Here is a 15,000-nt window from a genome sequence, read left to right as displayed (position 1 = left end):
CGCCCGGGCTCATCGCCGCACGGACCAGCAAAGGTGAGAGGCACAGCAGGGGGCCAGAGAGGGAAACACCCTCACCTTTAGCTTGTGAAGCTCATGCATGACATGTGTTGTGTATGTTTGTTTGTCGACACATTTACAGCTGCTTTATTCCCGTGTGCTATGCGGCGTGTTTATAACGCTCTTTTTAAACGTGCCTCACACGTCTTCCTGCCACTTTACTGAGTAATCAATGCACAAAGAGTTAGGATTGGACAATAAGAGCGTGAGCGACTTTGCGGCAATCACAGTTACTGCATGATGTCATCGGTTTGCTGGTGCAGGTGACTGTAGTGACTGCATGGATAACTGCTAATGCCTCACCTGCTCTGCTCTCTCTCTCACTCTGTGTGTGTGTGTGCATGTCTAACCCCGTTGCCTTGTGTGTGTGTGTGTGTGTGTGAAAATGAAAGGTCCTAATAGAAAGATACTGCTGGATATGCTGTGTAGTGTAGGGGTCCAGCGGTGCCTCCCCCGCTCTCCCAGCAGCCCTCCCCCCAACTCCACAGAGGCCTCGTCTGTGGGCATAGGTAACGCCACCCGTCTCTCTCTCTCTCTCTCCCTGTCTCTCTATCTCTTTCTCAGCAATCTGTTTCATCCCCTTTGCCCTCCATTTCTCGTCACGTCCCATACTGACTCCGGTCCGTATGCCTCGTATGCCCGTTGTGTTTTGAAACAGTTTAATTTCTTCAAATGTTTTGGTTTGTGTTGAGTGAAAAGCTCACCAGGCAAAATGCAGCAGAGGAATAATGTTCATAATGTTAAAGCTCATTGATCCATGGGCTTTTAGGGTCGTGATCCTGCAGAATAAATCCGATCTCCTGATGAGTGGAGTGTTTTTAGTCCTCAGGTGACCTTCACACTGACCTCCACTGGAGCTGAGAATGTATAACAAAGTCATTTAGTTTCCCTCACCTCACAGTTGATCATATGTTCCACACTCTCATACGATCACCGAAGTTAGTTTCTCAGACTTTGCACAGCGAACCCTCCTCCATCCGCTCCATGTCTCAGCTGTGCCCAGTGTTGCTGCCGTACCCATAGCGGTTGTGATTGACAGGGTTCCAGGACATGATGTACGCCGCCGCCTCCATCGGTGCCATGAGCAGAGGGGCGACGCAAGTGGACGGCCTCAAACCGGGAAACAACAAGTGAGTAGGTGTGACTCTGCACTCTTCTCTCAGCAGGTCCAGGTCCAGAGGCCTTCTGAAGGGAACGGCAGGGATCCATGTTGCAAGTTCATCTACTGGGCAAAGATAGAGAAGCTATGCACGGGACATTAACAGCCTGAATAGAACTGCGTCACGTTATAATGACTCCTATGCATGTATGTCTCCATGACGATCTCTCAGCTACTTCATGCTGGAGGCTATAAGTGAACTCCTCTTCTCTCCTCTCCTCTCTCCTCCTCTCCTCTCCTCTCCTCCGTCCTGCCCTGTCTCGTCTGCAGGGTTGACAGACTGCTGTGTCTGGATGGTGGAGGGATCAAAGGCCTGGTGTTGATCCAGATGCTCATCGCTCTGGAGAGAGAGGCAGGCCGACCCACCAGGGAGCTCTTTGACTGGGTGGCTGGCACGAGCACCGGGGGCATCCTGGCCCTCGCTATCGTCCATGGTGTGTGTGTGTGTGTGTGTGTGTGTGTGTGTGTGTGTGTGTGTGTGTGTGTGTGTGTGTGTGTGTGTGTGTGTGTGTGTGTGTGTGTGTGTGTGTGTGTGTGTGTGTGTGTGTGTGTGTGTGTGTGTGTGTGTGTGTGTGTGTGTGTGTGTGTGTGTGTGTGTGTGTGTGTGTGTGTGTGTGTGTGTGTGTGTGTGTGTGTGTCTCTCCCCCCTTACACCTCACAAGGGTTTGGCACAGAAGCTTGATTGTCTCTCCGTGTGCAGGTAAGTCCATGGACTACCTGCGTTGTCTGTACTTCAGGATGAAGGAACAGGTCTTCAGAGGGTCGCGACCCTATGTGTCGGCACCGCTGGAGGATTTCCTGAAAAAAGAGTTTGGAGAGCACACAAAGATGACCGACGTCCAGTACCCCCGGTGAGTGAACGCTACACTGAGACCCTTTAAGGTCCATCTGCAGAAAACAATCAGCTCAGATGCGTTCACAGATGCTGCGTCACACACACACACACACACACACACACACACACACACACACACACACACACACACACACACACACACACACACACACAGACACACACACACACAAGCCTACAAGGAAGGTTTTGTGTTTATCCACTGCGTTGCCTTCTTTGTTCTAGCAATTAGTGTTTTTGCTGGACTTGTGCTGATACACAGCAGGAGTTGTTGGCTGCAGCTGCACCTGAACGCCTCGTCAGACTGTTTGACTGTCAGCTCTGTTTCAATCTCCTCTGCTTTCTTGTTTGTTTCTGAACAGGGTGATGGTGACCAGCGTCCTGGCAGACAGACACCCAGGGGAGCTGCACATGTTCAGGAACTACACCCCCCCTGTGTGTGTGGGCAGAGAGTCCCCCTACGCCACCAGCGCCTCCTTCAAAACCCTCACCATACCACACGGTACCTACAGCTGGTCACAAGCACTGAGTAGAGCTCAGCTCCTTTGGGCGTCTACAGGCCCCAGGTTTCCCCTTTAAGTGTAGCAATCGATTGGTAATCTTGTATCGGTCCCAGCTGTATCACACTCTTGGTTCTTCTGACAGTCTGTCACCACGGCAACCAACGGCCCTCTGCCAACACCAAAGCACAACATCTGCTGTCGTTAGCTTGACTCCAGCCGGGTGAATGGGATAAGCACACAAATCTGCGGCGTGTTGTCATCTTCTTCTTCTTCTTCTTCTTCTTCTTCTTCTGCATCTGTATTTGTGACCGTTGATGATGTCATACACGTATCCTGCTGAGTCGCCATCATGGTCGTGGTTGCAAATGGGGGGCAGTTGTTTGTTTGTTGCAGGCTGGGAGGATGAGGATGTGTTGATTGTAGGATACACAGAGGAGCCGCCCAGAAAGCGTAGGATGGTGGCAGATGAAGGTGTGTGTGTGTTGGGGTAAGTACGGGCTCACAGAGGAAACGTCTCCTGTGCTCACGTCTCACCTTCTCCTCCATCAGAGCAGCTGGTGTGGAGAGCAGCGCGCTCCAGCGGCGCCGCCCCCACCTACTTCCGACCAATGGGGCGCTTTGTGGACGGCGGGCTGCTCGCCAACAACCCCACGCTGGACGCCATGGCGGAAATCCACAACTGCAACAAAGTGTTAAAGGCGGAGGTGAGTCGTCTTGAGAGTCTTCATCTCTTCTTCCTGTGAGCGCTCCTTTGTTTACGGTGCGCCTGCTCCTCTTCCTCAGGGCCGGGGGCGGGAGGTGAAGAGGATGGGCATCGTGGTTTCGCTCGGTACCGGTAAGATGCTAAAGTGTGTGTGTGTGTGTGTGTGTGTGTGTGTGTGTCTCTCTCTCTCTCTCTCGCTCTCGCCCTCTCTCTCTCTTGGACAGTAGTAGATCATTGGAGCTCTCTGTGTCTCACCTGTGTCTCTCTCTCTCTCTCTCTCTCTCTCTCTCTCTCTCTCTCTCTCTCTCTCTCTCTCTCTCTCTCTCTCTCCTCTCCAGGTAAGCCTCCTCAGGTGGTTGCCAGCTCTGTGGACGTCTTCTGGCCCTCCAACCCCGTGGAGTTTGCCAAGAGCATCGTGGGAGCCAAGGAGCTGGGCAAGATGCTGGTGGACTGTGTGAGTCTGCGTCACAATGCTTGCTTGTTTGTTTGTTTGTTTGTTTGTTGACAGTAACGTGACAGGAAGTGTGTTTTTGTCCAGTGCACAGACTCTGACAGCTGTGCGGTGGACCGGGCCAGATCCTGGTGTGAGATGATCGACACCATCTACCACAGGTCAGCCTGCCGCCCCGCGTCTGCGCTCGCCACCGTCCGCTCTGTGCTTTGCATTGTGACACTAAACCCGTGCCTCTGGTCTGCAGGCTGAGCCCCCAGCTGTCTCATGAGGTGATGCTGGACGAGGTGAGTGACGGCATCCTGGTGGACATGCTGTGGGAGACCCAGATGTACATGTACCAGAAGAGGGAGGTCCTGCAGGCCCTGGCCAGGCAGCTGCTGGAGAAGTGAGAGGAGGACAAGACTGACATGACTGATGACACTCAGAGGGGCGCCGCTGTGTTTGACCTGTGTGCTCGCTCCCTCTCTCGCTCTCTCTCTCTCTCTTCCTCTTCGTCTTCCTCGTCGTCTCCTTGTGAAGAGTACAGGGTTTGTATCTGCACTGATGAAGGCCCTGATGACTGCAGGCCTGTTCACACACATTTGTAACATTCTGTAGATTTCCTGAGGAGCGTTTGTTTGTTTGTTTGTGGGGTCGCCATCTATCTCAGGAACTGTAGCCGTGACGACGGTTAGCTACAGCTGAGCTGCGTCTGACTGTCTGTTTACAGAGTGTATTCCTGTAGCTGGAAGTGTGCGCCTGTTTGATGGCTCCTCTGTGTGAGACACACACACACACACACACACACACACACACACACTCTAAACCAATTTGGTGTTGCTGCTGTTCCAGTTGACCTTTAACTTTAATGTAGCAACTTTTGCAGAAATTAGGCGATGATATCATAACTGACAGTGACTGATCTGCCTCCTCCTCATCCTCCTCCTCCTCACTCTTCCTCGTCTGATCACTGACACTTGTGGGGTGTGGAGTCGATGAGGATGATGAAGGACCACTTTGCCTTACCTCTGTGTGTGTGTGTTTGTAGACTTTAACCTGCATGATCAAACTGAATACTGCACAACTCAACATTTTTCAGGTTTTTTTTTTTTTATTTGAAGATTAAAACATGTAATAATGATGTTAAAGTATATTAAATATGACTGACTGATGCGTTCATGACGGGTCTGTGTGTTCCTGCTGCTGCCCTGTGTGTGTGTGTGTGTGTGTGTGTGTGTGTGTGTGTGTGTGTGTGTGTGTGTGTGTGTGTGTGTGTGTGTGTGTGTGTGTGTGTGTGTGTGTGTGTGTGTGTGTGTGTGTGTGTGTGTGTGTGTGTGTGTGTGTGTGTGTGTGTGTGTGTGTGTGTGTGTGTGTGTGTGTGTGTGTGTGACAACTACGGTAGTGCAGCGCTTGTCCTCTCGAGGGCGCCATCTTTACACACACACCTCCAGCCTCTGAAGGCCTCTTTCAGTCTCCCGTCTTCTCTCTGCTTTCTTCTCCACCTGCCACTCTCCTCCTCCTCCTCCTCCTCCCGGCTCAGACCTGTGCAGCGTTTCCTCTCACGTCTTTAAACACTCGTCTGCAGAGACACGACGGTCTGATGAAAGCCTCTTCATGTCTCAACACAAGGAGAGTCTTCCTCCTGCTATCACCTGCAGTGGAGTTTGGCCTGTGGACAATAACAATAATCCTGCATTATCAACACACACACACACACACTTGTTATTTCATGCACGTTGCCAGAGTGTCTTCAGCATCATTCTGACGCGGGGGTTTGATTCCTGGCAGCTGTTTGACATTTTTCCGTGCTCTTCCTGCAGATATCGGTGTGTGTGTGCTGCGTTAATAAGAAACGAGCAGCAGATTGGAATCAGACGTGTTTCAACCTGGGGTGACGTTGTTCCTCACCGTGAATGCCTTCAGTTTAGGGACCGTGTGCAAACTTACATGCAGGACGACCATGACAAACACGTTGAAGAGGAACTCATCATTTATGTTCCCTCCGTTTGTGTGTAAATGACTTCATTCTTATATTCTTCTGACCAGTTGCCTGTTGTCAATCTTAATCACACACACACACAGCACACACACCTGCAGACGATCACTGATCACAGCAGCAAACACACTTGCTGCCCCGCTTCGATGTTTGTTTGAAACGTCTTTCCCACCGCAGCACAGAGCTCATCAGTGCCTCCTGTAAGTCCTCTGATGGTGCCTGGACACATTTCTGCTAAGTTTTCAGACGGTCCCTTGCCAACGGAGCTGTGGCTCATTTGCATATTGTCTCCGCCCACCAGAAACAGCCTCGAAACTTCACGCAGTCGATTTACAGACTTGCTAATGTCGCACAGAATGTGGATCTTGTGAGTAACGTGGGGACGTAATGGTCACTCGCACCTGTAGGCGGCACTAGTGAGCTGTTAGCAAGCAGACACATTTCACACGAAATGAATTTTGCTCAAAGGCAACGTGAAACATGAACACGCACCGTGGGAACTTACTTGTTTGCTCTTTTCTAGGTTTTTATTATCTGCAGTATTATTTAGCAAAGGCGGTCGGTGAAAGGCATTGTGGGAAATCACTGACTGAAATAGGACATATAGGTTTGGACCTTTAATGTAAAGCTAAACCTGACTGATGGGGGTTTATCCTTTTATTTACAGACAGACACACACACACACACACACACACACGATGTTGCCGTCACTTCCTCTCTGTTTGTGTCAGCATCCTGATTTAAGCGTTAATCTGATGCTTCCTCCATCTGAGCAACAGCCATGATGTCACCTCACCCCACTGTGTGTGCGTGTATGCGTGTGTGTGTGTCACATGTGTACACATATACACACGGAGCTTCCCTCCCTCTGCAGACAGGCTTGCATTGTTTCAGAGCCAAAATTACCACATCAGCTCAGCGCCTCGGCCCCACAATCCTTCACTCTCGGCGCGGCCACAATGAGGCAGGAATCCGTCTTTTGGAAAGCGGCGAGGGGATTTCTCCTCGCTGCAGTTCCCAGCGTGGTAATAACGGTCGTGAGAGCTTTACTAATTGGCCTCTTAATCTTTTAAAACCACGAGCAGAGACGAGCAGAGGGGAAGGAAAGCTGTGTGTGTGCGTGTGTGTGTGTGTGTGTGTGTGTGTGTGTGTGTGTGTGTGTGTGTGTGTGTGTGTCAGTCAGTCAGTCAGTCAGTCAGTCAATATTTCTCTGTCTTATGTATTGAATGGTACATGCATGTATACGTGTGTGTGTTTGTGCGTCTTGACTGTGTGTATCTGAGGCAACACAAACACTTAAATGTCGTGCGTATGCATCAATATGTCACACAACTCTCACACGAGGACAGAGCAGAGACACAGGGACAGAGCAGAGACACAGGGACAGAGCAGACACAGGGCAGAGACAGAGGGACAGTAAGTGTGTGAATGCACCAAAACATATATTTGAGTTTACTTTTGTACATCTGTGTGTGTGTGTGTGTGTGTGTGTGTGTGTGTGTGTGTGTGTGTGTGTGTGTGTGTGAAGTTCCAGGGTTAACGATCACTTCCTGATGATGCATGGATGGAAAGCAGGATTAACTCTGTCACTGCCACATCAGTGTTTCCACAGAGGAGAACCAGGATGAACAATCAGGACGGACACAGCGCTGAATCAAATGTTCCACCGCTCAGCGCCGCCTGCTTTCACACTCACGGCTCCACAACAGCTGTCAGCTGGGCGCACCCACACACTCACACACTCCTAAGAAGATTTTTTTTGTTTTCGATCGTAATCTTATCACACAAATCAAATGGCCGGCACAGGAGGGAGAAAGGATAGAATAGGAGGAAGAGGAAAAGGGAAGAGGCGTGAACACGTAATGGCAGCTGAGAGGGAGAGGGAGAGGGAGAGAGAGAGAGAGAGAGAGAGAGAGAGAGAGAGAGAGAGAGAGAGGCCTCACCTTAATCAGTGTATCCAGTGTTACTGCTGACATGAACACATGAAGCTCCTGCGTTGGGGCCTTCATGCTGAGCTCAAGTCTTCATCCACAGTCAAATGATGGAGGGTGTGAAGTCAAATGGAGGCGTGAGTATGAGGGAGTGTTTGGCTTTGATTGACAGGTGGCCCCCGGGACAGGCTCCACCCCCCCTGGTTACCCTGCAGTGGTAAAGTGATGAGATCTTCATGCATTCATCCTTCCATCATAGCTGCTGCAGTGAGCTGATCTGCTGAAGACACCAGGACCTGACAGACTGCTCATTACTGCTCCATGGGCTTTACAGAGAAAACACATCTGAGTAGTGGTGTGTGTGTGTGTGTGTGTGTGCGTAGGGAGGGGAGTGGTGATTGGTGTGCTGGAACACAACCAAAAAGGCTTGGATTCCATTTCATGTATAAAAGAAGTCAAAGCACAAACACACTGGACTGGGTGTTGATCTGAACGTTAGGTGGAGACAGATAAGCGCCAGGAACCAGGGCCAAACAGAACACACAGAGTTTCCTGTGTCTAACCTCAACACGGGGAATGATCAGATTACCACCGGAGCGCCGCAATATCTGATCTCATCCTCTGCTCGGCACCGCTTGACTCCCAGGTCCCGACGAAGATCAAACAGCTCTTTGGTGGTCAACGTACTAAAGGTTAAAGCTGTTGTAATGTGTTTCTGCTTGTGTCTGTAGGTGGCGCTGTGTTCAGACATGATTGTTATATTGAATCGGGAGTGGAGTAGTTCAAATGGATTGGTGACTTTTAACCTCCTGAGACCTACATTTCCCTTCCCTACACCTTAGACATCAGTGTGCTTAACTTAGAGCTGAGAGCGTCTGGTTGTTTACTAAAGCAAACATGTAGCGCGGCTCTTTGTCTTTCCCATCTGAACACGCAGATGTTAACGGCGGTACAGGAAGTCCTCACAGCGTCGTGTTGTGTCTCAGCGCTCTGATAAGGTGGCAGAGTCTCGTCTGAGAGAACATCGCTCTCTTTACTTCCTCCTTACATTAGGATTTGATCTCAGGGCCGCAGACCTCGTGTTTCCCCACACAGGCCCAAATAAAGTGCTCTCAGTATGAGATATAGGTAAACCTGCATTTTTCCAGAGTTAATCCAGGATAAGTCGCCAACAGTTGGCCAACAACCAAACATTCATGCGATCGCACAATAGGTTCTGGCTGCCGTCCCACAGTGGACTTAGCCTGACTGGACTTTGGGTTTAACAGAGGAATCCATTGAGAGGATCTTGAGGAAGGGCTTCAATAATGGTCGGCGGCGGGTTTGAAGGAAGCCGTGGTTTTCCCTTAACCTCCGCCCGGCCCCTGAAGGCTTTTAACCTCTTGCTGCTTTACTTTTGGCCGATCGTTGCTTGTTTGCTGGATAGCGTCTGCTCAGCGGCCCTACAGTGTATATGTGTGTGTGTGTGTGTGTACCATGAAACCAAAACAACCAGCTCTAATATCTGTAGGGGATGTGGGCACCTGAGTTTGGTGAAGGTGGAGGGTGGTCCTTCCAGAGAGACGGAGGGAGAGAGGAAGAGTGTGCAGCCTCCATATCATCCTCAGTTGCTTCCTCTTTCACGCCTTGACTATTCTCTCTCTCTCTCTCTCTCTCTCTCTCTCTCTCTCTCTCTCTTCTCACTTCCTGTGTGTGTGTGTGTGTGTGTGTGTGTGTGTGTGTGTGTGTACTCGCATGTTTAAATGTGTGTGCTGCTTTGTGAAGGTTTAGCTTTACTGAAGGGCCAAAGTTCACAATTTACTTCTCTAACACAAAGAAATGGATGGAAGCCACCGACCCTCAGTGAGACTCACAATACAACTGCACCGACTCGTCTTTAACCCTTTAACACCACTGGAGTGTGTGGGATTTGGTTTATTAATTAAACTGGGCATGCATTGTTCAAGTGTGTGGCCAATGTGTTGGTTTAAATCTAACACACAACCACACACACACACACATACACGCACGTACACACAGTCTGTGCATGTCCTGAGGTTTGGCAGTGCTGCCATGTGTCGAAATGGTTTGGTGATTTAAACGATTAAGATGCAAAAGATTTACTCCTACAATCTTATGACACACACACACAGACCACACACCCTCTCCTCCTCCCACCTAAGAGCACCAGGCATGATTGACAGCTGATGTGACCCCTCCCTGTGGTAAATGGTGGTAAGATTAAAGTGAAGTCCCGATCGCAGCAGTAGGAGGCGCTACAGAGACAAGATACTCAGGGTGGAAGGAGGATTCCAGCAAATCCTGCATGTGACCTGATTTTAAGTTAAGTTAACAAATGCAACTGGCTTCAGAAACACCAAGACGCGTGTGAGTTTAGTCAATGAATCAGTTTAGCGCGTTTTGATGCGCTGCTGCTGTTAAATCCAACAATGATGCAAAGCGCGCTCACAGTTACGTGCCAAGGGAGCGCGCATGCGTATATCCTGCGACTGAGCGCATCCCGACCCCACTCACTCGCTCACACACACACAGACACACACTCACACACTCACTCACACACCCTGGAGACCTGAGAATCACACACACATAAGCGGACTGCAGAGCGGAGAGATTTGCTTTCCATTTTTCCTCCATTCGTGTCCATCAGCCTCTTCCTTCTCACGCGCGGGATAAAAGGGGTTTTGTTTTCATTTAAGGATGTAAAACTTTGACGCACACACGAGGTGCCAACATGCCGAAACCCCGCGGGGCGCACGGATGGATCTTATTCAAACAAAACATGGGATAATACACGAAGGGAAAGATTGACGGAGTTTGTTTTTCCTCCCCATGTGGCAGCTGTTCCTCTGATGTCAAAGCAAAGAGAAAGTGGGCATCAATCAGGTCTGATCATTGAATTTTGATCCCAGTGACTTCCACGGAGGAGCAGCAGGCGCGTCCTCCTTCCTCTCCACTGCACAAGCATTTCCTTCAGGAGCGGAACCTTTCATTCCTGTCCGCCTGGGATCGACGCGCACATCCAGGCCGTGGTGGAGGGATGGTTCTGGGCTCAGGGGACCTGGGAGCGAAAGCCCGGCTCCTGCATTGGACCTTCGCCTCGTCCCGGTGCGCGCTCAGCGGACCTGAAGGGAGATGAGAGCCGCCGTGTTCCACCTCCTCGCCGGCTGCTTGTGCCTGTTACGCACCGCTGCTGAGGTAAGACGCACGCAAAAGTCACCGCTGCGCCTCTGCTCCGACTCTAAACACGCATTCAAGTTACTATTGGTGGTAATAACAACGCGTTCAGGAGATTCAAACTGGATTCGCTGCGTAATTACGCGCAGAGAGCCATTTGTTCTGTCACTTTGAGATCAATTCAGCAACTAGGCTTAAAGAGAACCACCTGTGCACACTGCGCTTTCTAATGCATGTTTTGTTGTTGCGGGACTTTGCTGTGAATGGACTTGACGGTTGACTTTGTGCCCACAGGAGTCTCCTCTGCCCCGGGAGCTGCTGGAGCGGCTCTCCCGCAGCGAGATCCGCAGCATCAGCGACCTCCAGCGGCTGCTAGAGCTTGACTCCGTAGGTAAAGGCCTCATGAGACCGCAGCCTCCCTCATCCGTAGCAGATGCATTACTGAGTCTTTTCATAATGATGAAGGTATTCAGAAAACTACTACATGATGTTCAGATACTCGCTTAAAGGTTCCGGGACCTCGTGGCTCAGACCTGCAGCCATAATAATACTGATGAACCTCACACACCTGAGCGTTTCACACTAAAAGCTGAAGTGAGCACATGGTTACGGGCGGACAGACCTCAGCCGCGCCCACCAGAGGCCCGCATGGCTGCTCCCTCTCCCACACACACACACACACACACACACACACACACACACACACACACACACACACACCACCCCCCTTCACACACTTGAATTGAGGTATTAGTTGCATCTGGTTCAGTGCACAGTAAGAGGATGCTGTCCTCTCGTCTCATTACTGAAATGCCTCGCCGGACGTTGCTAGGAGACCAGCGGCCCTGTCTTTGCTCCCTAACACCCTCCCTGAACTCTGGGACAAAGTTAATTTTGTGCCTTTCAGCCTGCCCCACATGTTCCAGGCCCAAACAGGAGAGAGGTGCAGAGGTGGATGTTGTTCATTTTAAGTTTGTGCTGATTGTTAAACGTGGTAACAAGCAGCATTTGTTCCTTTTACACAAACACTACAACTTTATTACGCCCCAATTGAAGTGATACACAATCTGCTGTTCCCTTCCCGGGCAGGTCCTGCAGGTCAGAGCTGGGAATGGATCCAAAAGCACAAAGATAGAAGAAAGATAGAACAACAAAAACAGGCCTATCTTGTGGCTTCCCAAACAGAAATCTATGTTCTTCTTCTACTCTTTGTTACGTCACATTATGGGGCGGCTGAAGAGAGTAGGTACCCGGAAGTTACTGTAGCATAGAGATCCATGACAACATACAGAGGGTTCCGGGTTCTAAGGTAAGGATCTGGTAAGGATAGAAAACGATGTCAGGGACAAAGTTTGGATGTAATTAGCCTGAAAAGAATGAAAGTTTGGAAGCTTGCCAGCACATCACTTTAAAGATAAACTGACACGAAGAAGTGCAACTACATCTGAGAATGTAAAGGAAAGTATTCAGCCGGAGGCAAACAGGCTGTAATTCTAACTGATGGTCTTTAACAAACCCAGTTAACATCACTGCTTATAAATCAGACCTGACTGAGGGGAAACAGGAGGAAGTGGCTGCTTCATCGTATTCACGCCCGACCGTAAACTCCTCTGCTCCTCCTCCTCCTCCTCCTCCTCCTCCTCCTCGCTCGATTCATTTTTCACGTCTACTTGCGCTGAGCGGTGCCACCATTAATCCTGGCATCATTGAGATGCAAATGTCGAGTGTGACGGCTCCCCGGCCCGGCGGGGGTCAAGTGGCTCTCTTCATTATGCTGTTGTCATTCTGCCCATTATTGGTTTGAGAGCAGAGCCCGCTGGAAGGCTGCTGCGTTGCTATGTATAATTCATGCTGAAATTCCTGCATGTCAGGGCGAGAGACTGGGAGAGAGAGAGTGAGAGACTGAGAGTGAGAGAGTGAGAGACTGAAAGTGAGAGAGTGAGAGACTGGGAGTGAGAGGGAGAGAGAGAGGGGGGGGAGAGAGAGAGAGAGAGAGAGAGAGACTGGGAGTTAGAGTGAGATGGAGAGGCATAGAGAGGGAGAGAGAGAGAGAGAGAGAGAGAGAGAGAGAGAGGGAGAGAGAGAGAGAGAGAGAGAGAGTGAGATGGAGAGGCAGAGAGAGGGACGCACCTCCAAAGAAAGTGTGAGGTTTCTGCTCAGACATTGTTCGTACCGATTTCTGTGAATCTCTCTCTCTCTCTCTCTCACACACACACACACACACACACACACACACACACACAAACACACACACAGACACACAATGTTTGCAGATCCATGAGTTGCACATGAACAAGTCTGCAGGGATCCTGAGGATTGGCAGTGTGATGTGTTGATCTAATGATACTATCAAGAAACACCTGATTATCGTTGTCTAGTTACACACACACACACACACACACACACACACACACACACACACACACACACAAGCACACACACACACACACACTGGGCCCAGGCGTGACCTCAGGGAGCTCCTCAGTGACTGACACATAGAAACATCTCAATCTGATTAGAGTAACCTGGTTAAGATGAAGCTTTGATCAGGAGACACTTGGCAGACGATCCTGTCTGCCTCTTGAACCAATTACTGCTCTCTGCTCCCCTTTTAAACCCCAACCCAGACTCACACAGCATTGTGGGTAAAGTTTGGTGTCAGCTCAAACATGGAGGCAACATGTTGTCATTGGGTTGAACCACATTGATTGACACTTCAGGACAATGAATCTTAAGAACTAGTGACCTTGTTTTTTATTCAGTCTGCTCTGGGGTGCTCATCTTCCCCAGAGGATGAACCCTGGTGATTTCTCTCACTATTAGGTCAAAACCCTTAAGTCTCTTGTCCCTTCAGCACAGGACAAACGGCCCAGTGTCCATCAGATGTTTGTGGACATCCATGGTCCACAGAAGATGGACCTGAAACCTTCTCTTGACTCTCTGACCTTTGCTCAGCCACATCAGTCAGACTAAACCTTTAACCTAAGATAAATAAAAGCGTGCACCAGTAAAGTATCCACAGTACTTCTCAGATTGGGGAGTTCACAGGTGGTGAGGAGCGAGATGATGCTTAAAGCTGCAGCAGCCAGAGAATCTGAACTGAATGAAGCGTTTGAACTTCTCTCATTGGTGTCTGTGTGGAGATTTAATCACATTAGAATTCTTTCACTCCAACAGTTTGGGTCTTGGGTCATTTGGTTTCTTCACATACTGTGTGTGTTTGATGTGGGGAGCTGGGAACATTTCTGAATGGGATTGTTTACACCAAGTGTATGACGTGTGTGTGTCTGTGTGTGTGTCTGTGTTTTGTCTGTCTGCAGAGAACGACGTGATCGAGGAGACTAAACATGACTTCCACAAGGACTTCTCTCACAGCTACAACGACCTGAAGAGATCACACACACACAGCAGACACAAGAGGAGCACGGGTGAGACACACACACACACACACACACACACACACTGCAGTATGAACATACTGTGAGTGAAAGTTATAGTATATGGATGTTATCTTTGCTGCTGAGTGTTCACTGCTGTGGTGTTGTGATATGGTTGCATGACCTTTGACCCCTCCTGCCCTCCTCCAGTGGTGGAAGAGGCCTTGCCGGCAGTGTGTAAGGTGCGCACGGTGATCTATGAGATCCCCAGGAGCCAAGTGGACGCCACCTCGGCCAACTTCATCATCTGGCCGGCCTGTGTGGAGGTGAAACGCTGCACCGGCTGCTGCAACACCAGCAACATGCGCTGCCTGCCGTCACGCAAGCACCACCGCATCGTCAAGGTACACACACACACACACACACACACACACACACACACACACACACACCGCTTTGAAAAGTCTCTTTGTGGAGAATCTTTGCTGAGAGATGAGTTAGTTTGCCTTTATTGTTTATCAGCGGGTGTAAACGCTCACAGAACGCTTTGTGTTTAGCTCGCCATCCAATCTGCTACACACATTTGTGGTATGCAATCTCAGCTGCCTGTGATGACACAGAATGTGCGTATGTGTGTGTGAGACAAGAAGAGAAAAAAGACGGATTTCTGCATCAGACCATCACAAACACACTGCAGCCTCATGTCTTGTGTGCGGTGTCTGTCACGTCCTGTAACCGTCAGCTGACTCACACATACGCAAACATTCTGAAGGTGTGACAAACAGCAGACCATTGTGTCGTTACAAAACTGCTG

At 49.9% G+C, this 15,000-nt stretch overlaps 2 protein-coding genes across 6 annotated transcripts in view; both read left to right on the top strand.

Moving 5' to 3' along the window:
• The window catches only part of pla2g6 (phospholipase A2, group VI (cytosolic, calcium-independent)), an 8,422-nt gene extending 3,547 nt beyond the window's left edge, over positions 1-4,875 (top strand). Inside the window, exons 8-19 of one of the 5 annotated variants that reach the window (XM_076167302.1) lie at positions 1-33; positions 450-566; positions 1,097-1,187; positions 1,487-1,650; positions 1,917-2,067; positions 2,432-2,571; positions 2,966-3,043; positions 3,122-3,276; positions 3,356-3,407; positions 3,614-3,729; positions 3,814-3,887; positions 3,974-4,875. The exon at positions 1-33 is cut by the window's left edge and continues 76 nt beyond it. In XM_076167302.1, coding sequence (XP_076023417.1) covers positions 1-33; positions 450-566; positions 1,097-1,187; positions 1,487-1,650; positions 1,917-2,067; positions 2,432-2,571; positions 2,966-3,043; positions 3,122-3,276; positions 3,356-3,407; positions 3,614-3,729; positions 3,814-3,887; positions 3,974-4,118 — 1,316 coding nt within the window. In that variant the 3' untranslated portion in view covers positions 4,119-4,875. Of the gene's footprint in view, positions 34-449; positions 567-1,096; positions 1,188-1,486; positions 1,651-1,916; positions 2,068-2,431; positions 2,572-2,965; positions 3,044-3,121; positions 3,277-3,355; positions 3,408-3,613; positions 3,731-3,813; positions 3,888-3,973 lie in introns of those variants that run through there. The other 4 variants (XM_076167304.1, XM_076167303.1, XM_076167305.1 and 1 more) reach the window with 4 other exon arrangements.
• A 5,281-nt stretch (positions 4,876-10,156) lies between these two features.
• Positions 10,157-15,000, top strand: part of LOC143013614 (platelet-derived growth factor subunit A-like) — an 8,574-nt gene continuing 3,730 nt past the window's right edge. The window contains exons 1-4 of the mRNA XM_076167301.1: positions 10,157-10,830; positions 11,104-11,200; positions 14,130-14,237; positions 14,397-14,590. Of these exons, the coding sequence (XP_076023416.1) occupies positions 10,768-10,830; positions 11,104-11,200; positions 14,130-14,237; positions 14,397-14,590 (462 nt within the window). The 5' untranslated portion in view covers positions 10,157-10,767. The remainder of the gene's footprint in view (positions 10,831-11,103; positions 11,201-14,129; positions 14,238-14,396; positions 14,591-15,000) is intronic.

This window comes from Genypterus blacodes, unplaced genomic scaffold (assembly GCF_046128005.1).
Source record: "Genypterus blacodes isolate CSIRO-AG114 ecotype Tasmania unplaced genomic scaffold, CSIRO-AGI_Gbla_v1 ptg000157l_1, whole genome shotgun sequence".
NCBI classification, from domain to species: domain Eukaryota; kingdom Metazoa; phylum Chordata; class Actinopteri; order Ophidiiformes; family Ophidiidae; genus Genypterus; species Genypterus blacodes.
The sequence above is the reverse complement of the archived record's forward strand: the minus strand, read 5'-3'. Positions and strand labels throughout refer to the sequence as shown.